General features: G+C 38.2%; 1 protein-coding gene across 19 annotated transcripts in view; it reads left to right on the top strand.

The window, feature by feature from the left end:
• The window catches only part of TNRC6B (trinucleotide repeat containing adaptor 6B), a 130,209-nt gene that overhangs the window by 96,847 nt on the left and 14,053 nt on the right, over positions 1–19,309 (top strand). For 14 of the 19 annotated variants that reach the window (XM_051784201.1, XM_051784183.1, XM_051784182.1 and 11 more), the window contains 12 exons: positions 1,017–1,175; positions 4,381–4,559; positions 5,738–5,812; positions 7,159–7,204; positions 11,984–12,132; positions 13,307–13,477; positions 15,736–15,861; positions 16,920–17,051; positions 17,586–17,681; positions 17,914–18,091; positions 18,460–18,594; positions 18,779–18,955. In XM_051784201.1, coding sequence (XP_051640161.1) covers positions 1,017–1,175; positions 4,381–4,559; positions 5,738–5,812; positions 7,159–7,204; positions 11,984–12,132; positions 13,307–13,477; positions 15,736–15,861; positions 16,920–17,051; positions 17,586–17,681; positions 17,914–18,091; positions 18,460–18,594; positions 18,779–18,955 — 1,623 coding nt within the window. The remainder of the gene's footprint in view (positions 1–1,016; positions 1,176–4,380; positions 4,560–5,737; positions 5,813–7,158; positions 7,205–11,983; positions 12,133–13,306; positions 13,478–15,735; positions 15,862–16,919; positions 17,052–17,585; positions 17,682–17,913; positions 18,092–18,459; positions 18,595–18,778; positions 18,956–19,309) is intronic. The other 5 variants (XM_051784185.1, XM_051784197.1, XM_051784184.1 and 2 more) reach the window with 4 other exon arrangements.

Below are 19,309 nucleotides of genomic sequence, written 5' to 3'. Positions count from 1 at the left end.
ATAGAGAAAACCAATTTCTTTTTAAATATTTGGTTCTGTGTTTAAAGTTTCTTTAGAATTTAAATCAGCCAGTCCTCTGCTGCTTGTGCCTCAGTAACCATATTCCTAAGTGTTACATCTACAGGTCTTTTAAATACCTTCAGGGATGGTGACTCAACCACTTCCCTGGGCAGCCTTTTCCAATGCTTTTGGTGAAAAGTTTTTCCTAATATTCAGTCTAAATCTGCCGTGGTGCAACTTGAGGCAGTTTCTTCTTGTCCTATTTCTTGTTACTTGGGAAAAGAGACTGACCCCCACATGGCTACAACCTCCTTTCAGGTAGTCGTAGAGGAGGATAAGGTCTCCTCCAAGTCTCCTTTTCTCTGGACTAAACCACATTTTTTACATTTATTTATTAGAGAAATGGGGAGAAATTTTTTAGTTTTAGTCAAAAACCTTTTGCTCTGAAACACTCAGTTAACACCTGAAATTGAGCAAGTCTGTGATTCAGTTTTTAGTTAAGTTCAGTTTGGCTTTGCTGTATAATAAAGAATACTTAGCAAAATATTTTCTTCTTCGGAATAAGGACAAGAAAAAGTTGCATAGCCTAGAAATATATTAAGATATTACTGTTACATACTCTTTTCTCTGACTCAAAGACACTTTAAAGAATGCTATCATGGTTTCATATGTACTTCGAATATGTCCTTTCTCTCTATTCAGTGTATAAAAGCCCTGAGTTAGATGCTTGTAATTAGTCACAGAAGTTCACAGATAGGAGGACAGTATTAGATGTGGGATTCATGTTTAACCTGCAAGAAGAGTATTGCTCATCACAGCATTCTCTTCCTTTTCATCCCTGGAGGTCAGTGCCCTCTCTAAACTTGATGTGAATGATTGGCAGTTCTGTTGCCCCTACGCTACTGGGAATCTCAACAAAAAGAACGAAGCAGTAGATTAATGACGTGGTGCTGCGCTGCAGTAAATAGTTTGTTGTCTTAACGGTCTGTACTGAAACCTCTCTCTCCTTTGTGCAGTCTGGAGCAAAAGCACTCCACCTGCTCCAGATAATGGTACGTCCGCCTGGGGTGAGCCAAATGAAACCAGTCCCGGGTGGGGTGAAGTAGATGATACAGGAGCATCGACAACAGGCTGGGGGAATGCACCTTCCAACGCCCCGAATGCCATGAAATCTAGTGAGTATAGGCCAGATACCAGTTTCTTTGCAATGGACCTGCAGGTTCTTATTGTTTGGCCTTTTGATATACTGGAGGAGTTATCTGAGGCCTAGAAGCAATGTGGAATGTCATTGTAAGGTTTTGATGGATGAATTATGAAGTGCTTACAAATGACTGAAACTTTGTCTTTTAAGGTAATAAAAAATTTCTTTACTAAGCAATTTAGTGGGCAGCTCTGATTCTGGAAGTGCTGAAACACTGAGTGAGGAAATGTGTATCTTTCTCTTTTTTTCTGGCTGCCCACTTGTAACTTGGTGTATAAACTTATTACATGGTAGGTCACTTTTTCAGATCATATGAGGAAAAGGAATGCACAGTACTGACAAATGTCACTGTGAAAGCCATTACAATATATAAAACAAATCTATGCTTCGATAATGCAATTCGTCTTTGGATTTTTTAATTGTGTAAGTGTGGAAAAATTGTAACTACTAAGAACTGAAATTTATAGTTGAACCTAGATGCCTACAGCAGTGTTCTTCATGAAGGAGATGTTGAAATCTCTTGAAAATTTACTTCAAAGTTAAAATTTTGCTGTATTGAGACTTTTTTTTTTGTGGATGTTATTCTTCATGATGTAAGCTGTTTGTACAATTTTTGTTTCAGTCTTTTTAAGGAAAGAACGACAAACAAAAGCAATGTTACTGCCAAAGTCAATAACATTGGGATGTGAAGTTTCCTGTAGGAACTACTGATAATACACAATTGTTACTGAACTTGACTGATGATGCCCACTGTAAAAAGTTGCTTTTGCAACATGTAATTGTTTGAAATGAAGTGCTCTGTTGATTGTATGCTATTGGGTCATTCTCCCTTCGTCCCACCCCAACTAAATAATTTGGCCATTTATGAAGCAAAACTAGGCAAAAAGCTTTGCTTCTTTAGTGTTATCATTGTAACAGGCTTTTGTGGGTGGCTGTAGTGCTTCCCATGCCCCCCCCAAACTTGGCTCTTCTGAGAATGCTAAGCTGCTTTTAGATGGACATCTTGTACCTGTAAAAAGACACCTAAATATGAACAAAATAGGGGCTTCTGAAATAATATTGACCCATTGAAAATTCTGTTGATTTGCTAATGCTTAATATAGTCTTTATACATGATCACTTGCTTATCCTTGACTGATCTGCACATGTGCCATAACCAAAGAACTGCAACAGACATGTGCTGTTCTGTATGTAAGCTGTCCCCAGCTCCAGAGGAGCAAAATATAGAGAGTTTCCTTGTGATGGCTGTTCCAGTTTGGGCTATGGTAGGTTACCATAACAGTGTTAAGAGCAGAGATCTTCATTCTATGGTGTTCTGTGACTGCTCTCTGAACTCCTTTCTAGTTGGCACCCAGAAGGAGTGAAGAAAAAAGCTATGTTATTCAGTGGGGTCAGGGGCGATATTTAATGTCTTGGATAAGTTAGAAGAAGAAATTGGGACAAAGAGCCTGCAAAGGCATAATTTATGGTTGAAGGTGAGGACAGGATACCAAGACTAGCAGTGATTAGAAAAGAAAAAGGAGGAGTTTAGAGCCAAAGAAGGGAAGCATAGATCATTACCCATCTGTTTAAAAAGGCAGATTTACATAGTTCTATCAGCACTGCATAGGAATTTCCTGGCAGAAGTAGGAATAAATTCACTTTTCTGTAATATCATTATTTTGCCTGTATCTTGAAAGTTTCATTTGGTTGCTGTAGCTGTTGATACCTCCTCACTCAACAAATGCAAAAAATTAAGCAGATGTTATAAAGACAAGTCCTTTTTTACACCATTGTCCTCTGTATTCATGTTTAAGAATCTTAAACCTGAGAGTTGTCAGTGCAGAAAAATAATGTATAGTCATGTAGGTAAAATTGGGATCATAGTGTATATTTAAATATTGTCACCAGAAATAAATTAAAGCTGCAGGGACTACCCCATATAATATTTCTATAATATTTCTTGACTGCGGTCATAATCCTTAAATGTAGCCTTTTCTGTATAAGTAGCATGATGAAAAGGTCAAGAGGTAGATTTTTTGCACTTGGACCAGTATTTTTAATTATCAACCCTCAGTTTTGGTACACAAATGAATCTACTTTAAAAGGCTATGTTTCCTTTGAGGTATCTGGGGGTTTATTTATGATGCATTTTAAGGTAGCTCTTAAACCACCATGAAATGCTGCTGTACTTATTTTCGGCATGATCAAGGTAGAGATCCCCTTGATAGAATAATTACAATTCCTGACTTCTATGTGCAGATTTTCTGCTATATATGTTAATGTTCTTATTCCTGATTTCCACATTCAAGCCCCAGTCAATTGAAGAATGAGTTATTACAAAGATAATGATGATGGAAATCTTTTTTAAAGGAGATAAATGCTAACGGAATAAATATGCAGAATGAAGAGTTACAGCAGGAAGAACAGTTGGACAGTGGACAAGATAAGGAATTGGGCTCTTGTTGGCTTGTCAGTAGAGGTCAGAATTCTAAATTACCTGACAATGCTAGAGAGTACCAGCAAGAAAAGAAGCCAACAGGGAAAAGTCTGAACTGATATGATGAAATGGTTGTAGCTTTCTGGTATACTTAAACAGTGTAAGTAATAAGCCTTTTTAGTGACATTTTTAAGAACAGAGATTCAAGTACAGGAGGTTTTTTTAATTCACATTAAACTACTTTTGGAATTATGCATAGCAGAGTCAGGTCCTCTCCTTCAGATTCTGCTTAGTTGTTCCTAGAAGTTCCTTGTTTCTGTTAGTTTGTGAAAGAGTTCAGTGCAAGGGAAGTATTAAGGTTTGAAGGGAGAGAGGAAATAATTGATAAATAACTGAACCAGAGTCTTGGGCACTGTTGGTTTTTTAAGTGTGCTTGAAGGCTTTCATTTGCATTTGAAAATAAAAGGTTGCCTTTGAAATGCAGCTGTATCTGTATAAGAGGTCTAGTGTTATTACATCTTTAAAGGTTTGACATTTCTTTAAAAATAGTTGCAAAACATGACATGCGAACACACCACCAAATCTCTTGAGTTTTGGGATTCATGCATAAGTTTTTACAGCTGTTAGTGAACACACTTCTTTGAAGTTTGTTTTTTTTTATTCCTTTGGGATTCTGATGATTCAGCTGATCTTGCAGTGTCACATCACCAACTGCATGGTATTGTAGACTTCTTTTGAGCTTTTTTTTCTTTTTCTAAAGGTTCTAAATCTATGCAAGATGGCTGGGGAGAGAGTGATGGGCCAGTGACAGGAACACGTCATTCCAGCTGGGAAGAGGAGGAGGAGGGAGGAGTCTGGAACACAGCAGGCTCTCAGGGAAGCAGTTCCTCCCACAACTCAACAAGCTGGGGGCAAGGAGGAAAGAAAACACAAATGAAGGTAAAGTGCTTGAATGATTCATAACTACTGTGTTGTCTGAAAACAGTCTGCCTGATATGTTACAACATTATAATAGTTATTTTTTTTAAAAGGTTTTACAGAGTTACAGAAAGGTGCCTGTTACAGCACTGTAAAAAATGTGAGGTTTCTGGATTTGCTTGAATGTATTACACCTGTTGTGACTAATAAATCTGCCAGTAGGTGTCAATTTTTTTTGGTATGTAAGCTGCAGAGCCATTACTAAATGAAAATAAGTATCCCAAGGCTATTTCTCTTCTCTTGCTGACACATCGTTCTGTTCAGGCTGCTGCTGTTGTTCTTGCATAGCCTGCTGAAGTTGTCCCTTTGGCACATGGGCTTCTTATTTCTACTAACTGTTGGATTTATGTCTTGTGTTTGTTGTTATTGACATTTGGCCTCAAACAGGAGCAGGAGCTTGGCTGTAGTCCCGAGTAAATTTTTCTAAGGTTTGTTTGCATTAAAGTTCTCTAGTACAGTAACAGTTGTTATTGTATTAATATTAAAAGGACTGTGCTTTGTCTGCTTCTCCTCAAATAGGTAGGGCAGACTCGAAAGGCAAGGGCAGAGCAGTTTCCTAGGATGTGGAAATACTGTTTGACATGGTAGGGAGTTTTACAGTTCCTGTTTTGCAGAAATTAACCTTAGGGAGTTTTTTCTCACTTAAAGCTTTTTTATTTGAACCACCAAAGCAACTGTCTGGAAAAATTTCTTCATTGTTGAACTGGGTTAGTTTTGGTTTTGATAATCTGTAAATTACACTAAGGCCAAATAGAGAGCCTGGTCAGCGCAGTGCCCCTGCAAGAGGCACCGTACTAAAGGGAAGAAAGCCAAGAAAGAAATCTGCCTCTGTGTGGAATGGATTAAAGAATAGAGGAAAAATAAACAACATTCACAAAACATTGGAGATTGAAACTGAAGGTATGATAAACATTCTACAGGGCGAGTGCTCATCCAGCTTGATAGACTGAACAATGAGCAGTTGTACGAGACAGAATATTTGGTGAATGTTTCCAAACATACGAATACCTAAAATAATTTTTTCAGGAGGTTAATCTGATAGCAGGATTTTCATTTTACACTTGTGCATCTCAAGGATAAAACAGAATTTGAGAAATCAAGAAGCTTCTTAAAAATGTTTTTTTTTTTTTTTTTCTCAGTGCGCATTAAAAGGAGGAAATAGTGATTCATGGATGAACCCTTTATCCAAACAGTTTTCAAATATGGGCTTGCTGGTAAGTAAATTTTGTTAAATAGAAAGTCCAACTTTAGGAAAAAATGCGTAAGCTTTAAGTAAGTCAAAAGATCAGCGGTTTCACAGTTACTTATCTGCATTTTCCATGCTGACATGTTGATTATAATACCTGTAGTAGCTGGCTCAGAACGGCTTCTCATAAAAACCCGAAATCTACTTTGATTCTTAAAATTACTTTAACAACTGTTGTTCTGAGAGTGCAGTTTCCTTGCAAGTAATGGGTTCAGGGGTGAAAAGAAGGGTTTCTTGTGGTTTTGGGATTTGGGGTTTTTTTGGGGTTTTGGGGGGTGGTTGGGTTTTTTTGTTTGTTTTTGTTGTTTTGTTTTGGGGTTTTGTTGTAGTTTTTTTTTCTTTATTTTAATTTTCATAGCATGCTGAGCACTAAAGGTGGAGGCCTCAGCTCCTGGATGTAATGTCAGACATCTGTGATTAGTCCAAGGCTACTTATTCGGAATCTCAGCCACCTATCAGAAGAGGAGATTTACAGCCCTATGTCTGTCTTGGCTACTTACATTTTAAATATTGTGCAGCAGGGTCTTTTTAGAGCAAAAAGGGCTTGTTAGGAATCCATATGTAAAGATTGTTTGGGAAACTGAATAAATAAGCCACACCATAGAGAAAAAGACAGAGCTGCAGAGAAGTGCTTTAAAAATAGCAACTTCTGACAAGCTAATTTGTAAAATATTTTGCAGAATATTGTGCCAATTGTCATCCTATGAAACAGGAATAGTATGTAATACCGGCAAGCAAAAGATAATAATGCAGAGGTTCTGTGAGAAGTCTAGGGCTGCACAAGCTGTCACTGACATGTTTAGGATTAGTTTGTAATGTCTTTTGGCTCCCAAGCTCATATTCAGTTTGCTAGACTGTACATGATTCTGAAAGCTATGGGAACACCCTGTCCCCTGCTGCCAACTGAAGAATCACTTGGCAGCACATTCAAGACTTGATGGCGTGACAGGTCATGAGGATGAGCTGTCATTTTGGCCACTATTTTCAGTGTTTTGTCACTCGACCACTGGAACATGAGAACAGAGGTTCATTTCATAGAGCAGTTCTATGTCCATCTTTCTTTGTTGAATTCCCATGTCTGGTTTTGTATGGGTAAAGGTGCCACACACAGCTTTAGAGGCAAGTGGGTTGAGGCAAGGTGTGTCCAGGGTGATATCAGGAATCCTTGTATTCAGTTTTAGTTTAAAGTAGAACTTTCATAGGCACAAGCATGTCCTTCCTGCATTCCACCTTTCTGAAATATTTCTCATCATTGCATAGAAGTCAGAAATTAATTGTTTGATTTTTTTTCTTTTCTTTCTTTTTCCTCCCCAGAGTCAAACTGACGACATTCCAGGCAGTAAGATGGACTTGTCTGTAGGTGCGTATATTTTAATGTAAATTCATTTGAAATACAAGATCACGTGTAGTATTTTTATGAGGATGACATGCTGTACTTCAGAAGGGTTTGATCCTTACTTTTATCACTCCTTGTAATAAGACAGAGTAAAAGCATCCTCTTTCTTGTCTGTAAGCACAGTTACACAGCTGGTTCTGACATGCAAGATTGGGATGTATATCTGTACAGAACAGAAATATAACTTGTGGAAGGGACATCTTTTAAGACTGTTTTTGATCTACGTAGTTTGTATTTATTGTTACTGTTTCAAGAAAGTGAAAATCCTTTTTCATTTTGGTGGAAGGGGACTGTTTTAGCTCTTGGCAGTAGGACATCCCATTTACCACAGCTTTCTGGAGATGATGTGAGGAATAGCTTCTGTCATTGATTTCTTCAGTTGCCTGCCTCAGGCTATTACAAATCACTGCCCAGTAGAACTAGATTTTTCACTCTTGATAGCCTCACCACAAATGCTACGCAGCTTAAGCGTGATGAGCTGTGTGGGAAACACTATCCTAAATGAGAGTTGGAATTGACCCCTTGAATTAATCTCATTTAGTCACCTTTGAATTTGTTATGACTTTCTTTGGCCAAGTTCTTTTGACCCTCTTGTCACCAGCTTTAGCACATCCTCATCTGCCACTGTTGTAACCTTCTGTGTGATGCTGTAGTCAGGATTTTTCTCACCAAAATCCTATTTTATTGGGAATATCCAATATTTATTGGTACCAAAGGTAGAGCTGTCGTAATCAAGATTTACCTGCATCTAATACCATCTCCAGATTAGATATTCTAATGCAATCCAGACAGATACAGTGTCTCAGTTTAAAATCCATTGCATTCTTAAAATGTCTGCTACATTTCACAGGGGATTCAGTAGTTCATTTTTCCCAAAATTGTTGTGTTCCTCTGAAATAGTTAAGGACCCTAGTAAGATGTTAAAATGTGTATTCATATAGTACAGCACAGTTTTGGGGGAGGTAACAGAATTTTTTGATCTCACCACTTCAGCCTTGTGCGGCCTCTCTAGAATTCAGGTTCTGATTTTATCATGCTTCTCTTAAAGATCATCTAGATGGAGATCAGTTGTCTTCATGAATGTTCAGTTTTCATCTGCCTTCAGGTGCTGCTGGTAAAGAGCATATATACAAGAATAAGAATATACAAATGAGGAGGATGGTAGCCTGGATTATGCCGATTAGTTCTTTATCTCCAAATTAAGGATTCTCTAAAACTTTCTGCTGTCAAGGACCTTGAGACCATCAGAGCTTCTGAGGAGTTGACTGATGCTCAGAATATCCTGTGAAAGGGTACAGAAAGGCTGCATCCTTTATCTTCATGTGTTGCACTTCTTTAAGTTTAGTGTGCCCATTAAGGGTAGCATCCCTTGATCTGAGGTGGAACCATTTATAATAGTTTGTATTCTTTTTCAAAGACTGTGAATGTAACAGATCTTCAAGGGGCTTTTCTGTTACTTCTCTGCTTAGCAGTTTTGCTCTTGTTGCTTAGGGCAGTTGCTTGTGGAAAAACTATAAGCTGTTTTGCTCAGCCTGTTTCTACTATTAATCTTCAAAAGTTGAACTTACTTATGAGGTAGGCTTGTTCTTCAACTGGTTTTCAGTCAAGATTACAACATACCAGGTTTTTCTGCCAGTATCATATTTTCCTAGTTAATGGATAAAATGCACAGTTAAATGTGTGCTTGGAGATCGCATATATCAAAGAAAATTTTGGCTTTGATATGTTTGGAGCACCTTGTCTCTGATCATCAGGTATTGTCAGTAAGTAATTCTTACTACGTTGGTCTCGGTCTCCTTGTTGGAAGAATGTGTTCCTTTTATTGCAAGGTGCTGGAGTGATACTTTTATTTGATGACCAAAACAGAAAAGAGATGGATCAATAACATGCCTGAGGCAGATCTACTTCCTCTTTTCTTTTTCTATCAAATCTCTTTAATGGATAGCTTGTCTAATTTTAAAATAATATATGGCTTGTTTTTTCCATTGAAATATCTCCTAGTCTGTATGTTCCGAGGCATGAAGCTTGCTACGGTAAAGTAGCTTGTCAGAACTGCTTGACATTTTGTATTTTCCTTTCCCGTATTTGACAATCACCTTTGTCTCTTTTTTTTAATGTATTAGTTAAAACCTCTGCAGATCACTGAATGCTCAAGTCACCTTTAAAAACTGGGAAATCAATTTGAAATTTCTACTGATTCAAGTGTAGTTTATACATCTGTCTGCTGTAAATATGTACAAAGCCCTAAATCAATGCCCTAAATTCAGGTGAAACACCTTGATATGTGCTTTGCTCAGTAGGCTTGGATGATGTAAATTTAAGACAAAAGTGTAAACCCAGTATATTTAAAATGTTTTTCTTTTCATGGGCAAGCAGAAAATGTTTCAAATGGGTTTTCTCTGTTTGGGTTACTCCACTGGTTGTATGTATTTTCACTGTGTTGTCTCTATTTGGCAAATGTTTTAGGTAACTTTGCTCAGCAGCAGTTTCTGTCTCCTATTTCCCAGTGCAAGATGATATGTAATTTTGTATGGAATTAGATTTTCTTTTAAACTGTGTGCATGTGATGGGAATGTGTTCTTAATAGGATTCTTTCCTCACTTGGGAGTGAATGTCATCTTCCTACACAACTGTTAATAGTGAGAAAAATCCAAGAACTGATGGAGCGTCTTCTGTTACGGAGATGGTTGGACTTTACCCTGTTCTACATTTCTGCATGTAGAATTGCACAAGTGTTTTTGCCTACTGCAGAGCGTAAAATTCAAACTTATCAGATTTTAATTGTTGTCTTGTACTTAAGATAAAGCTATTCTTTAGCCACCGGCTTTATTTATAGCTTTAGTTACCAAGTGCAAAAGACAGACTCACATGACAGGTTTCAAGGTTGCAGTAGAATTTTCAGTGAATGGGATAAATGAATGCCACCATCTCTCTTAGCAAGGCCTTGTTTATACCGAAGTTTAAGCAGCTGCCTCAGCACTAAGTGACGTGCATATCTGTGCTTGAAGCCTTTAAAGGTGCTCTTTAATGCTCTGTGTGTTCTGCAAGGCACCATTCAGTAATGTTTGAGTAGTTGATTGGATCATCAGGATAACTGGAGAGACAGAAGGGTGTTTCTCTCGCTTAGTCATCTTGTGTTGGCATTGACCCAGTTTCATTTCAGATAGTGATGCAACTCTGTATCACTTTCAGTTTCTTTTCAAGCAACTAAGGGACAGGGCTTCCGGTGTGGGGTTAAAGCACGTGAGCCTTTTGGTGGTGCATGGCTGGCATTGTGTGGTGGTTTGATGTAGGCACTGACAACAGTGAGCTGTGCATGACACTGTATGACTGCTTTTGCAGAGCCAGTTCTAGCTTTTTAGGGTGTGTTAGAAAGGGATCATAGAATCACAGACTCATCCAGGTCAGTATGACTTCAGTTACAAGCCAAGATATGTAGGTGATTTGTCAACTGATTTTGTAATAAATGATGTTGAAGGTGTCTGAGAGGATGAAGCTGGATCAACTTTGGAAGCTGAGCCAGTAAGAAAACCCCATGTAATTTGTGGCCAGTTTGGTAGCTTCTTGGCAGTAGCATAGCTAGGAATCTTAATAGATTGCGATTGGACATAAAGAAGGAATGCTGGATTTGAGAAGCTTTTTCAAGTAACAGTGTTTTGAAGGTATTAGAGTGATTAACTCTCTGCTCTGTTTGATAAAAGCTTAGCGTTTTGTCCGTGGTAGGGTAGGATATCATCAAATTCCCTTGGAAAAGTTATAGATTTGCTTGTTAATTGTGGTGACATGTTTTTTAAACTGTTCTTGAAAAGACCATCTGTGCTACTAACTAAACCGTATTCTTTAAAACTAAAAATACCAGTAAAGCTCAATTCTATCATGTCCATATTTTAAAACGAAGATATTTTCCATCTACTCCAGCATAACAAAATGCATCGATACCTTACAGGTGCCACATATGACCAAAACCAATTGTTCCTTGGGAGCAGTTCAGTGTATAAGGTAGAAAACTTCCTTCAGTCAGCACTTGCTGATGATAAGCTTATAGAGAAAGTTGATCTCTTGTTCAATGTGTATGTTACAGTTTGATCATCTGTTATTGACATCTCTTCCTTGTGCTCCATCAGATTACTCATTAAACAGTGTCAGACTTTAGGGGGTGTTTGAGAAGTGTCACTGTTACTGTTTCTGTTGTCATTGTGTACAGGCTGAGGAAGATTGGTTGTCTGTCTGGAAGTTAGGATATACCAGTTGATTTCTTGTGTTCAAGAGTTAAGTTCACATGACTGCAGGAGAGTTTTGATCAAATTATGTGCACATGACCAAATTTCTCGAAGAATCTCAAGGAATTTCGAACCCCATAAAGTCTAAGTAGAATACATGGAGAACTTACATAGATGTATCTTTCTAGATACTGAATATCAATGAATAACAGTGCAATTTTTGGAAGACTTGGGGAATTATATATAAATTAATATAATTAGTTAAAAATGCATATGTTTATATCTGTACATAAATGGTGAGAAATACTTCACATTAAACTCTAAAGTAAACCAGCTTGTTCAGTCTTAAAAACGAAACTTCCTACATTAATTTTTCAACACTTTTAATAGCAACTGTAGTTATACTAAATTATGAGACAGATATAATTTAAACCCTCATCTTAAAGATCCTTTCTTTGGCTGTGAACCTGCTGTCATGAAAAATGGTAGAGATTATTTGCACTAATTTCTTCTTTTCTTACAGGTGGTCTCCCAGATAAGAAGTTTGATGTAGATAAACGAACCATGAATCTCGGGGATTTTAATGAGATGATGAGAAAGGATCGATCTGGGTTCCGTCCACCTAATTCCAAAGACATGGGAACCACAGATAGTGGGCCTTATTTTGAGAAGGTGAGAGAAATATCTTTAGATGAATTAATATCAACCTTTGTGTTCAAGGTCCTAGTTCTTACCCTACTTCTCTGGAAGTACTCAAAATTTGAGAACCTTGGATGAGCTCAGTAATAAAAGGTGTGAGAGAGTTATGTTTGTAGAATGAATGTGTGTATAAAACAGGTGTCATGTGTGAATAGACAAACTAAATTGGGGAGAAAAGGCTTTTTATTCTAGAATAGACTGCTATTGATGTAGACAGAAAGAAATTACTTTTTTTCCCATGGAAGGGTAGCAATGAAATTTATTATAGACTTCATCACGATGATCCTTTTGGCTACTAACTACAGTCATCTACTGTACCAAAAAAAAGATGGTTTAGCTCTAAGTAAATATAAGTAATCACAGTCTTCTAGATTTTTTTCTTCTTTCATGTCTGGCATTTATCGGAAACACCCTTTCTAAATTCCACAACCCCTTATGCTGTGTGTCCGTGTACTGTAAGCTTCTGTATGACATCTGTTTCTCTGTGACATCTGTTGTATGTTATGGTAGCGTTCCTTTCATATTCTTGCTGATTTTAAACAGAAGCTTTCACCGTTGTTATCAAATATTAATTGCTTCACATTATGAATTGGAGAGTGTCCAATAGATTCGGAATGCTCTAGGGTTTGGGGTTTTTTTTAAACATAGTTATCGCATGTGAAACGGAAAATAAATGTGGTTTAAAAATTCTGAAGGCGTGTTAACTGTCAAGGAATTTTTTAACTCCTCCATTTTGGTATAACGGGCCAAAAAGCAGTTTTGTCAACTCCCTCTGGTGGCCTAATTAATAAATACCACTTGCAGAGCTAATGTGTTTCCTAACAAATTATGTTGGTAGGTGTGTGCTAATATTAGGAATTCATTCAACATTTGTTTGTTTCTATAGTGGTAATAGCCACTATCAGAAATCAACTTCATGAGAGTTCAAAATGTATTTGTAAAGAGAAACCTTTAGGAATTTATTGATTATCTCCTTGGACCAAAATTGTAATTGTCAAGTGATCATTTGAGTCACAAGTTTTGTCCTTGTAGCTTCTATTACAAAGTAACTTTGCTTCTTCCTAGTCACTCACCATCCCTCTTTCTCTCCTCTTACATTCTGTTGCTTCACTAACCAACTCCTGCTGTTGGCTAACTGCTGCTTCAGCTGACTTTGCCTTTCTCCAATCAAGATGGGTGCCTTGGGGATGAGGCTCCCTGCTCTCCCTTCTCCCCTTCTCCCAGCTACAAGCTGTCTCCCTCTGGTTCCACACTATCCAACGTCGGCCTTGGGGCAATCGGCTCAGGGCTCAGTCCCCAAAACTTCGCTGCTAGACAAGTAAGCAGGCCACCTTATAAGATGCATTGTTATAAGGCTGCAACCTGGGCTTAATCCTGGTTAGTTGGTTGCTTGCATTTGTTTTTCTGCTAAATAAATTTATATTGTTAAGGGAAATGTGAGCTGTATCAGGCCACTGAGAATCAGTCCACTTTGGTTCCTAGCATCAAAATGTATCCTGCCTGGTTTTGTTGGCCTCTTACTTCCTGAATCACAGTGCAACAGCAGGTTGATGTGCTTTTCAGAAGTCATGAAGTTAGTGGTCTCCTTTATTTTAATTGCTGGTTTAAAACCCAGTTAGAGGCTGATTTGCCCCATCACCCCCCAACACTGAATTTTTTCAGACTCCACCCAATGACCCTGTACGTAGAAATGTCCCTTCAAAAATTTTCAGTGGTTTTAGCATTGTACCTTCTCCCTTCCCCACAGCCCAAACTAAGGATTGATTTCATAGCCTTTAAAAACTCTTAAAGTAGCAATATTTTTGTTCTGTGTACAGGGGAATGGTGCAGAAGGAATGAAGTGACTAACTGCAGTTTGGAAGAATTTCTGGCTATTATGTTTTGCATTATGCTAGAAGAAAATGTTACAGGAATACCAGGAAATTAAAGAATAGTAACTAATTATTGCAAGTGGTCTAGCTTATGTAGTCACATGCCTAACACGATGGTGTTTCTTTGTGTTGTCTTTCTGTTTCTGTGTGACACAGTGTTGAACATCAGATTAAGTCCAAAATTGCAGGCATGTTCTTGGTCTCAGTGTGCAGAACTCTGTACAAAGTTATGAAGTGGGCTGGAAGTGTAGTTGCAGCTTCAAGACTTCTCAGAAATTTTCATGCATAGTTGACCCCAGCCAGTTTTTTCCAGAATAAAAACTCTCATCTCTTGGGTGTTTTGTTTATCCTCCTGTGTGCTTAGTATGACATCTTGAGTTGCTTCTGAAGGAGAAGATACATTAAGTGGAGAGTGATGCAGATGAATGAGGCAACCCATAGTGCTGCCAGTATAGAAGCAGGATGAGAGACTTCTGTTTGAGCAAAAGAATAGCAGAGGATGTACAGTGTTACAGTAAGAGGAAGGCAGAGTTTGTGAAATCCTGGTATATAAGGGAAGGAAAGGTTTTGGTGAAGGCCTGCACAATCTGTTTGGAGGAATGATGGATTTGTTGGGTACAGCTGTAGTACAACTCGAATTTACTGGCATGCAGAGGGAGAACAGGGAATGATGGGTGAGGAGTGAAAAATGTGCTCTTTAGAACCCCAGGTATTTGAGGATTACAGACATCCTGATATACTTCAGGAGATGGGAAGTTCTGAGGGTCTTGAAACTGAAAGGACAATCATAGCACATAAGGGTGCTTTGGAATATGAGCTTCAGGTTTTAGAAGCAAGAGTGTGACTGTTAGTGTAGGAGACTGTTCATAACATTTCTTGTCTTTTTTTGAAAGATGTTACAAGAAAAGACAGTCTGCTCAGAGGCTGAAATTATGAAACATAATACCGAATTTTCTGTGGTCTTTTTTTGTGCAGTAGGGTTTATTACAGAAGTTCCTTATAAAACAGTACATACTTCTCATTAAAATAACTCAAACAGCAAGAATTTTAGTGTTAGAAAATAAATCACTGGAAGAAAAAACAACACAGTTGGGTTTTTTTCTCATTTGAAAATTTTCTTCCAATTTACTGAAGGGAAAAAGGAAAAGAAAAATTCCCTAGTCCAGAATGCTGAAGTTTTCACAGGAGAAGGAAAATGTTTAATACAACTTTAGAATTCAAATTTCAGTTAATGAAAGGCCCGCAGAGGAAATAATAACCTCATGAGTGGTATCTCAACAATCTACTCAGAAAAAGTACCTGTCTTCTCTAAAATGGTGGCCCAAAATTCTTGATGCAGTTGATGCAGTCTTGCCATACTTTTTAAGCCAATGGAATGGGGTTTTTTGAGTGTATTGTTTGTACTCCGAGTTTCCATTTCCCCACATGTAAATTTCAAAATATTAAAATGTTAGTGTTACGTGCTTCGAAATAAGCGGATAAACATGACCCTTCAGTGTTAAGAAAGAACCTGCACCTCAAAAATATAGTACAAAAGCTTTAACCCAGGTAGAATATTACTGATTTAAAGCAAACATCTCTGTAATTCTAAGGGAACTCAATGTTTAAGTCAGTACTTGCCTCATTGTTATTGATATGTAGCTACTAGCATAGAAATCCATTATCCTGAAAGATTCATCTTCTCATTACTGCTTTAATTTTGTAGGGTGGCAATCATGGTTTGTTTGGAAACAGCACAGCACAATCGAGGGGCATGCACACACCTGTGCAGCCACTAAATCCTTCCCCCAATATCCGGGCGCAAGTGCCTCCCCAATTCCTTTCTCCCCAGGTAAGGAATTTATAGCAACTGATTACTTGTAAAAGTAGAGCTGCAACCTTCAGAGCACATCACTGAGGTTACTTAAAGAGCTATCTTAGTCTTGACTTGCTGATAAGAAATGGAAAAATTAGAGAAGATAAAAAAATTAAAATTCATAGTTGAAAATACTTAAAACTCAATGCAGAAGGATTAGCATTCTTTCTTATTCCAAGGCAGTTAATGGTAAATGCTCGCTTACCAGTATTTTTAAACCTCAAAGTGGATTTGGGAATCCTGTGTCTTACAGAGGCTTTTGCAAAGTCTTTTAAAAAGGAAAAAAAAAAAAAGTGAAAGCTTAAAGTTTTTCTGAAGTGTGACAGGTTGCTTAATTTTTTAAGCAGTCTCGTCTTGTGCTTCCTGTCCCCCCCAAAGGAGAGGTTTGATGAAGGGCTACATGTTGCATTTACATTTCAGAGCTCAGTCTTAAGACCTCAGGGTCTCCAAATGTACAAGTTTGCCTTTTGCTTTGGACTTGGTGAACTCTTCTTGAGATTCTGTTAAATTCTACTTCTGTAACTCTCAAATAATGCAGGGAGAAATGGTGGGATTCTTTTCCACCTACTCCTGTCTTTTACTATAGCTTATTCAGTGTACAAAGAGATTAACTCTTCCTGTGAGGCACTGTTTCTTTGCTCCAGTGACTGCCTGAATGCCTTTCTTTTCCCTTGTCAAGCAGTACATTTTTAACGTGACAATGCAGTACTGTGATTACTAGTTAGCTGCATATATATCAGCATTTTAATTTAGTGCAGTCTCTAGCATCTGATTGGTTGGGGAAGGAACCTTTGTGTGTGTGTCTGCATCTGCACATGTAATATTGTATATTGTCAATCAAGTGAGGTATTCACTCTGCCCAAGTCATAGACTGTGCATGTTTAAATGTGATGTGTTAATAAATCTGTAATGTCTTTCCCAGAACACCATTGAAGATTGGTGTCATACTTGTTCCTTTATAGAAATATTTCTACTTCATCATCTTTTCTCATAGCAGTGCATTTCTTCAGGATGTGTAACTGGTTTCCATGCAGGTTTCAGCCTCCATGCTCAAACAGTTTCCCAACAGTGGCTTGAATCCTGGTCTTTTCAATATGGGCCCCCAGCTTTCTCCACAACAGATTGCCATGCTGAGCCAGCTTCCACAGATTCCCCAGTTTCAATTAGTAAGTAGCTAGTAATCTTGTGAGATAAGACTGTTTACAAATTTTCTACTGAAAGAATTTTATTTTTATGTTTGTTTGGTTTTGTTCTACTGATGTTGAGTTATTTTTGTACAAGTATTCCCTCTCTACTGTACAGGATAATGAAGCCCTGCTAGAGGGCAGCATATAAACCAAACAGGCCTGTGTAGTTATTGTGGATGTTGCAGTGAGTTCATGATGATTCTAACCAAGCAATGTCTTGGTACAGAAGGCAGTTATTTGTTGATTTTTAATGAAGTTTTCTTCATACTTGTTGTCATAGTGATAGTAACAAAGCTGGTACTAGTAATTCTGTTGCATGATGTTTAATGAGAAACAAGTGAAGGATATAGTATTCTTCTCATGCATTCATTGTCATTTTATTTGAGTGAGTGGAATGAGAAACAGTTTACTTAAGTTCTGAGCTAGGCATTTTCTAGTGAATAGCTCCTGAAAGGTCCATTTCCCTTGAAGAGCTCTGTATTTTCACTCTTCCCACTCCCTCTTATCTTGTAGGCATGTCAGCTCCTCCTTCAGCAGCAGCAGCAGCAACAGCTGTTACAGAGCCAGAGAAAGTTATCTCAAGCTGTGCGACAACAGCAGGAGCAACAGGTGTGGCACTGTTTTTGTCCATCATATGAAGTATAAAGTGCACTGGGAAAATGCAGCCTACAGTGAAGAAAGACAGTGCTGTATTTAGTTATGTCATCTGCTCTCATCATACTGCACTTTCCAGAGAGCAGGGTCTTTCAGATCTCTTTTAAGTCACTGTTTCTTAATGTTTACTGGAATTTTGTGTTATGGTATAGCATATATGAACTCTGTTTTTCTCTTCTGTTTGCAGCTTGCTCGTATGGTGAGTGCCCTCCAGCAGCAGCAGCAGCAGAGGCAGCCTGGCATGAAGCATTCACCATCCCACCCTGTTGGGCCTAAGCCACATTTAGACAGCATGGTACCCAATCCTTTGAATGTGGGTCTCTCAGATTTACAGACCAAAGGGCAAATACCTGGATACGGTTCAGGTAAGTGCTCTGTGGAAAGAGATTTGGTGCATTGCTTGTAGTTATCCTATTAATATGATAATTGTATTAGTTATGTCTGGATTCAGAAATAAGTAATTTATGCATAAGCATTAGAGCAAAGGTTATGACAAGTGTCAACTTTGAATCAAATTGCATTATTTTTCATTACATGGGAAGAAGACAAACCTAAAAAGAAAGCCTGTCTTAGCATACTGACCTAACCCACTTACTTGGAAGATACCCCTCAAACATATACCCCTTGCTGTTGTTTTTTTTTACCTTTCTTATGATCACAATGACTCCCTGTTTGAAGACACTTAAAAACAAACCAGCAAATGACAATGGAGTTTTGTTTGTTTGTTTCACAGGCTTTGGCTCAAGTGGCATGGATTATGGCATGGTGGGAGGGAAAGAGGCTGGAACAGAATCCCGCTTTAAGCAGTGGACTATGATGGAAGGGCTGCCCTCTGTGGCTTCACAAGATGCCAATATGCACAAAAATGGTGAGAAAGGAGACTGGCAATTTTGGGAAAGCCCTTGTAGTATCATGTTACCAGAGGTGAAATAGCTTGGGTGAAACTGTCTCTGCTTACCAGTATGCATCTTAAATATTTTTTGGTTCAGATTACCATACTCCTAAAGATCCCAACCTTTCCTTAGTGTAAATATATGTTTTTAATGCTTCAGGTGCAATAGTGCCCCCTGGAAAGGCTCGCGGAGGATCGCCCTACAACCAGTTTGACATAATTCAGGGTGACCCACTCGGTGGCCATGCAGGCCCTGCTGGTGATAGTTGGTTACCTGCCAAATCTCCACCAACGAACAAGATCGGAAGTAAATCCAGCAATGCCAGCTGGCCTCCAGGTATTATATAAGGGCAGGGGTTATGTCCTAGCTTTAGAGTAGCTGTGCTGGGACCTTCCCTCGTCATACTTACTTAAGTAAAGGTTTCAAAGAAAATAGTTGTTCGGCTTGGCCCATCTTGTTTTATAAATTTCTTCCACATTAAATCAGAACATAAATGTTGAATTTCTAAAAAAAAATTTCGGGGCTAAATATGAACTAACTGCTGAATTTGCTGAATAGTGTTTCGTTTTTGTTAGGTGAACTCCTATGTTCTGTAGTTTGGTGACTTAACATTTATAGAAATTTTTGTGAAAACACATGTTCACAGAATGCACAACATCAGCTCCCTCCTCTTGTACTGATTCTTTATTT

Source organism: Manacus candei, unplaced genomic scaffold (genome assembly GCF_025592945.1).
Source record: "Manacus candei isolate 608988 ecotype Guabito, Panama unplaced genomic scaffold, ASM2559294v1 h1tg000018l, whole genome shotgun sequence".
Taxonomy (NCBI): Eukaryota; Metazoa; Chordata; class Aves; order Passeriformes; family Pipridae; genus Manacus; species Manacus candei.
Note: the sequence above shows the minus strand (reverse complement) of the source record. Positions and strands in the feature narration are given on the sequence as shown.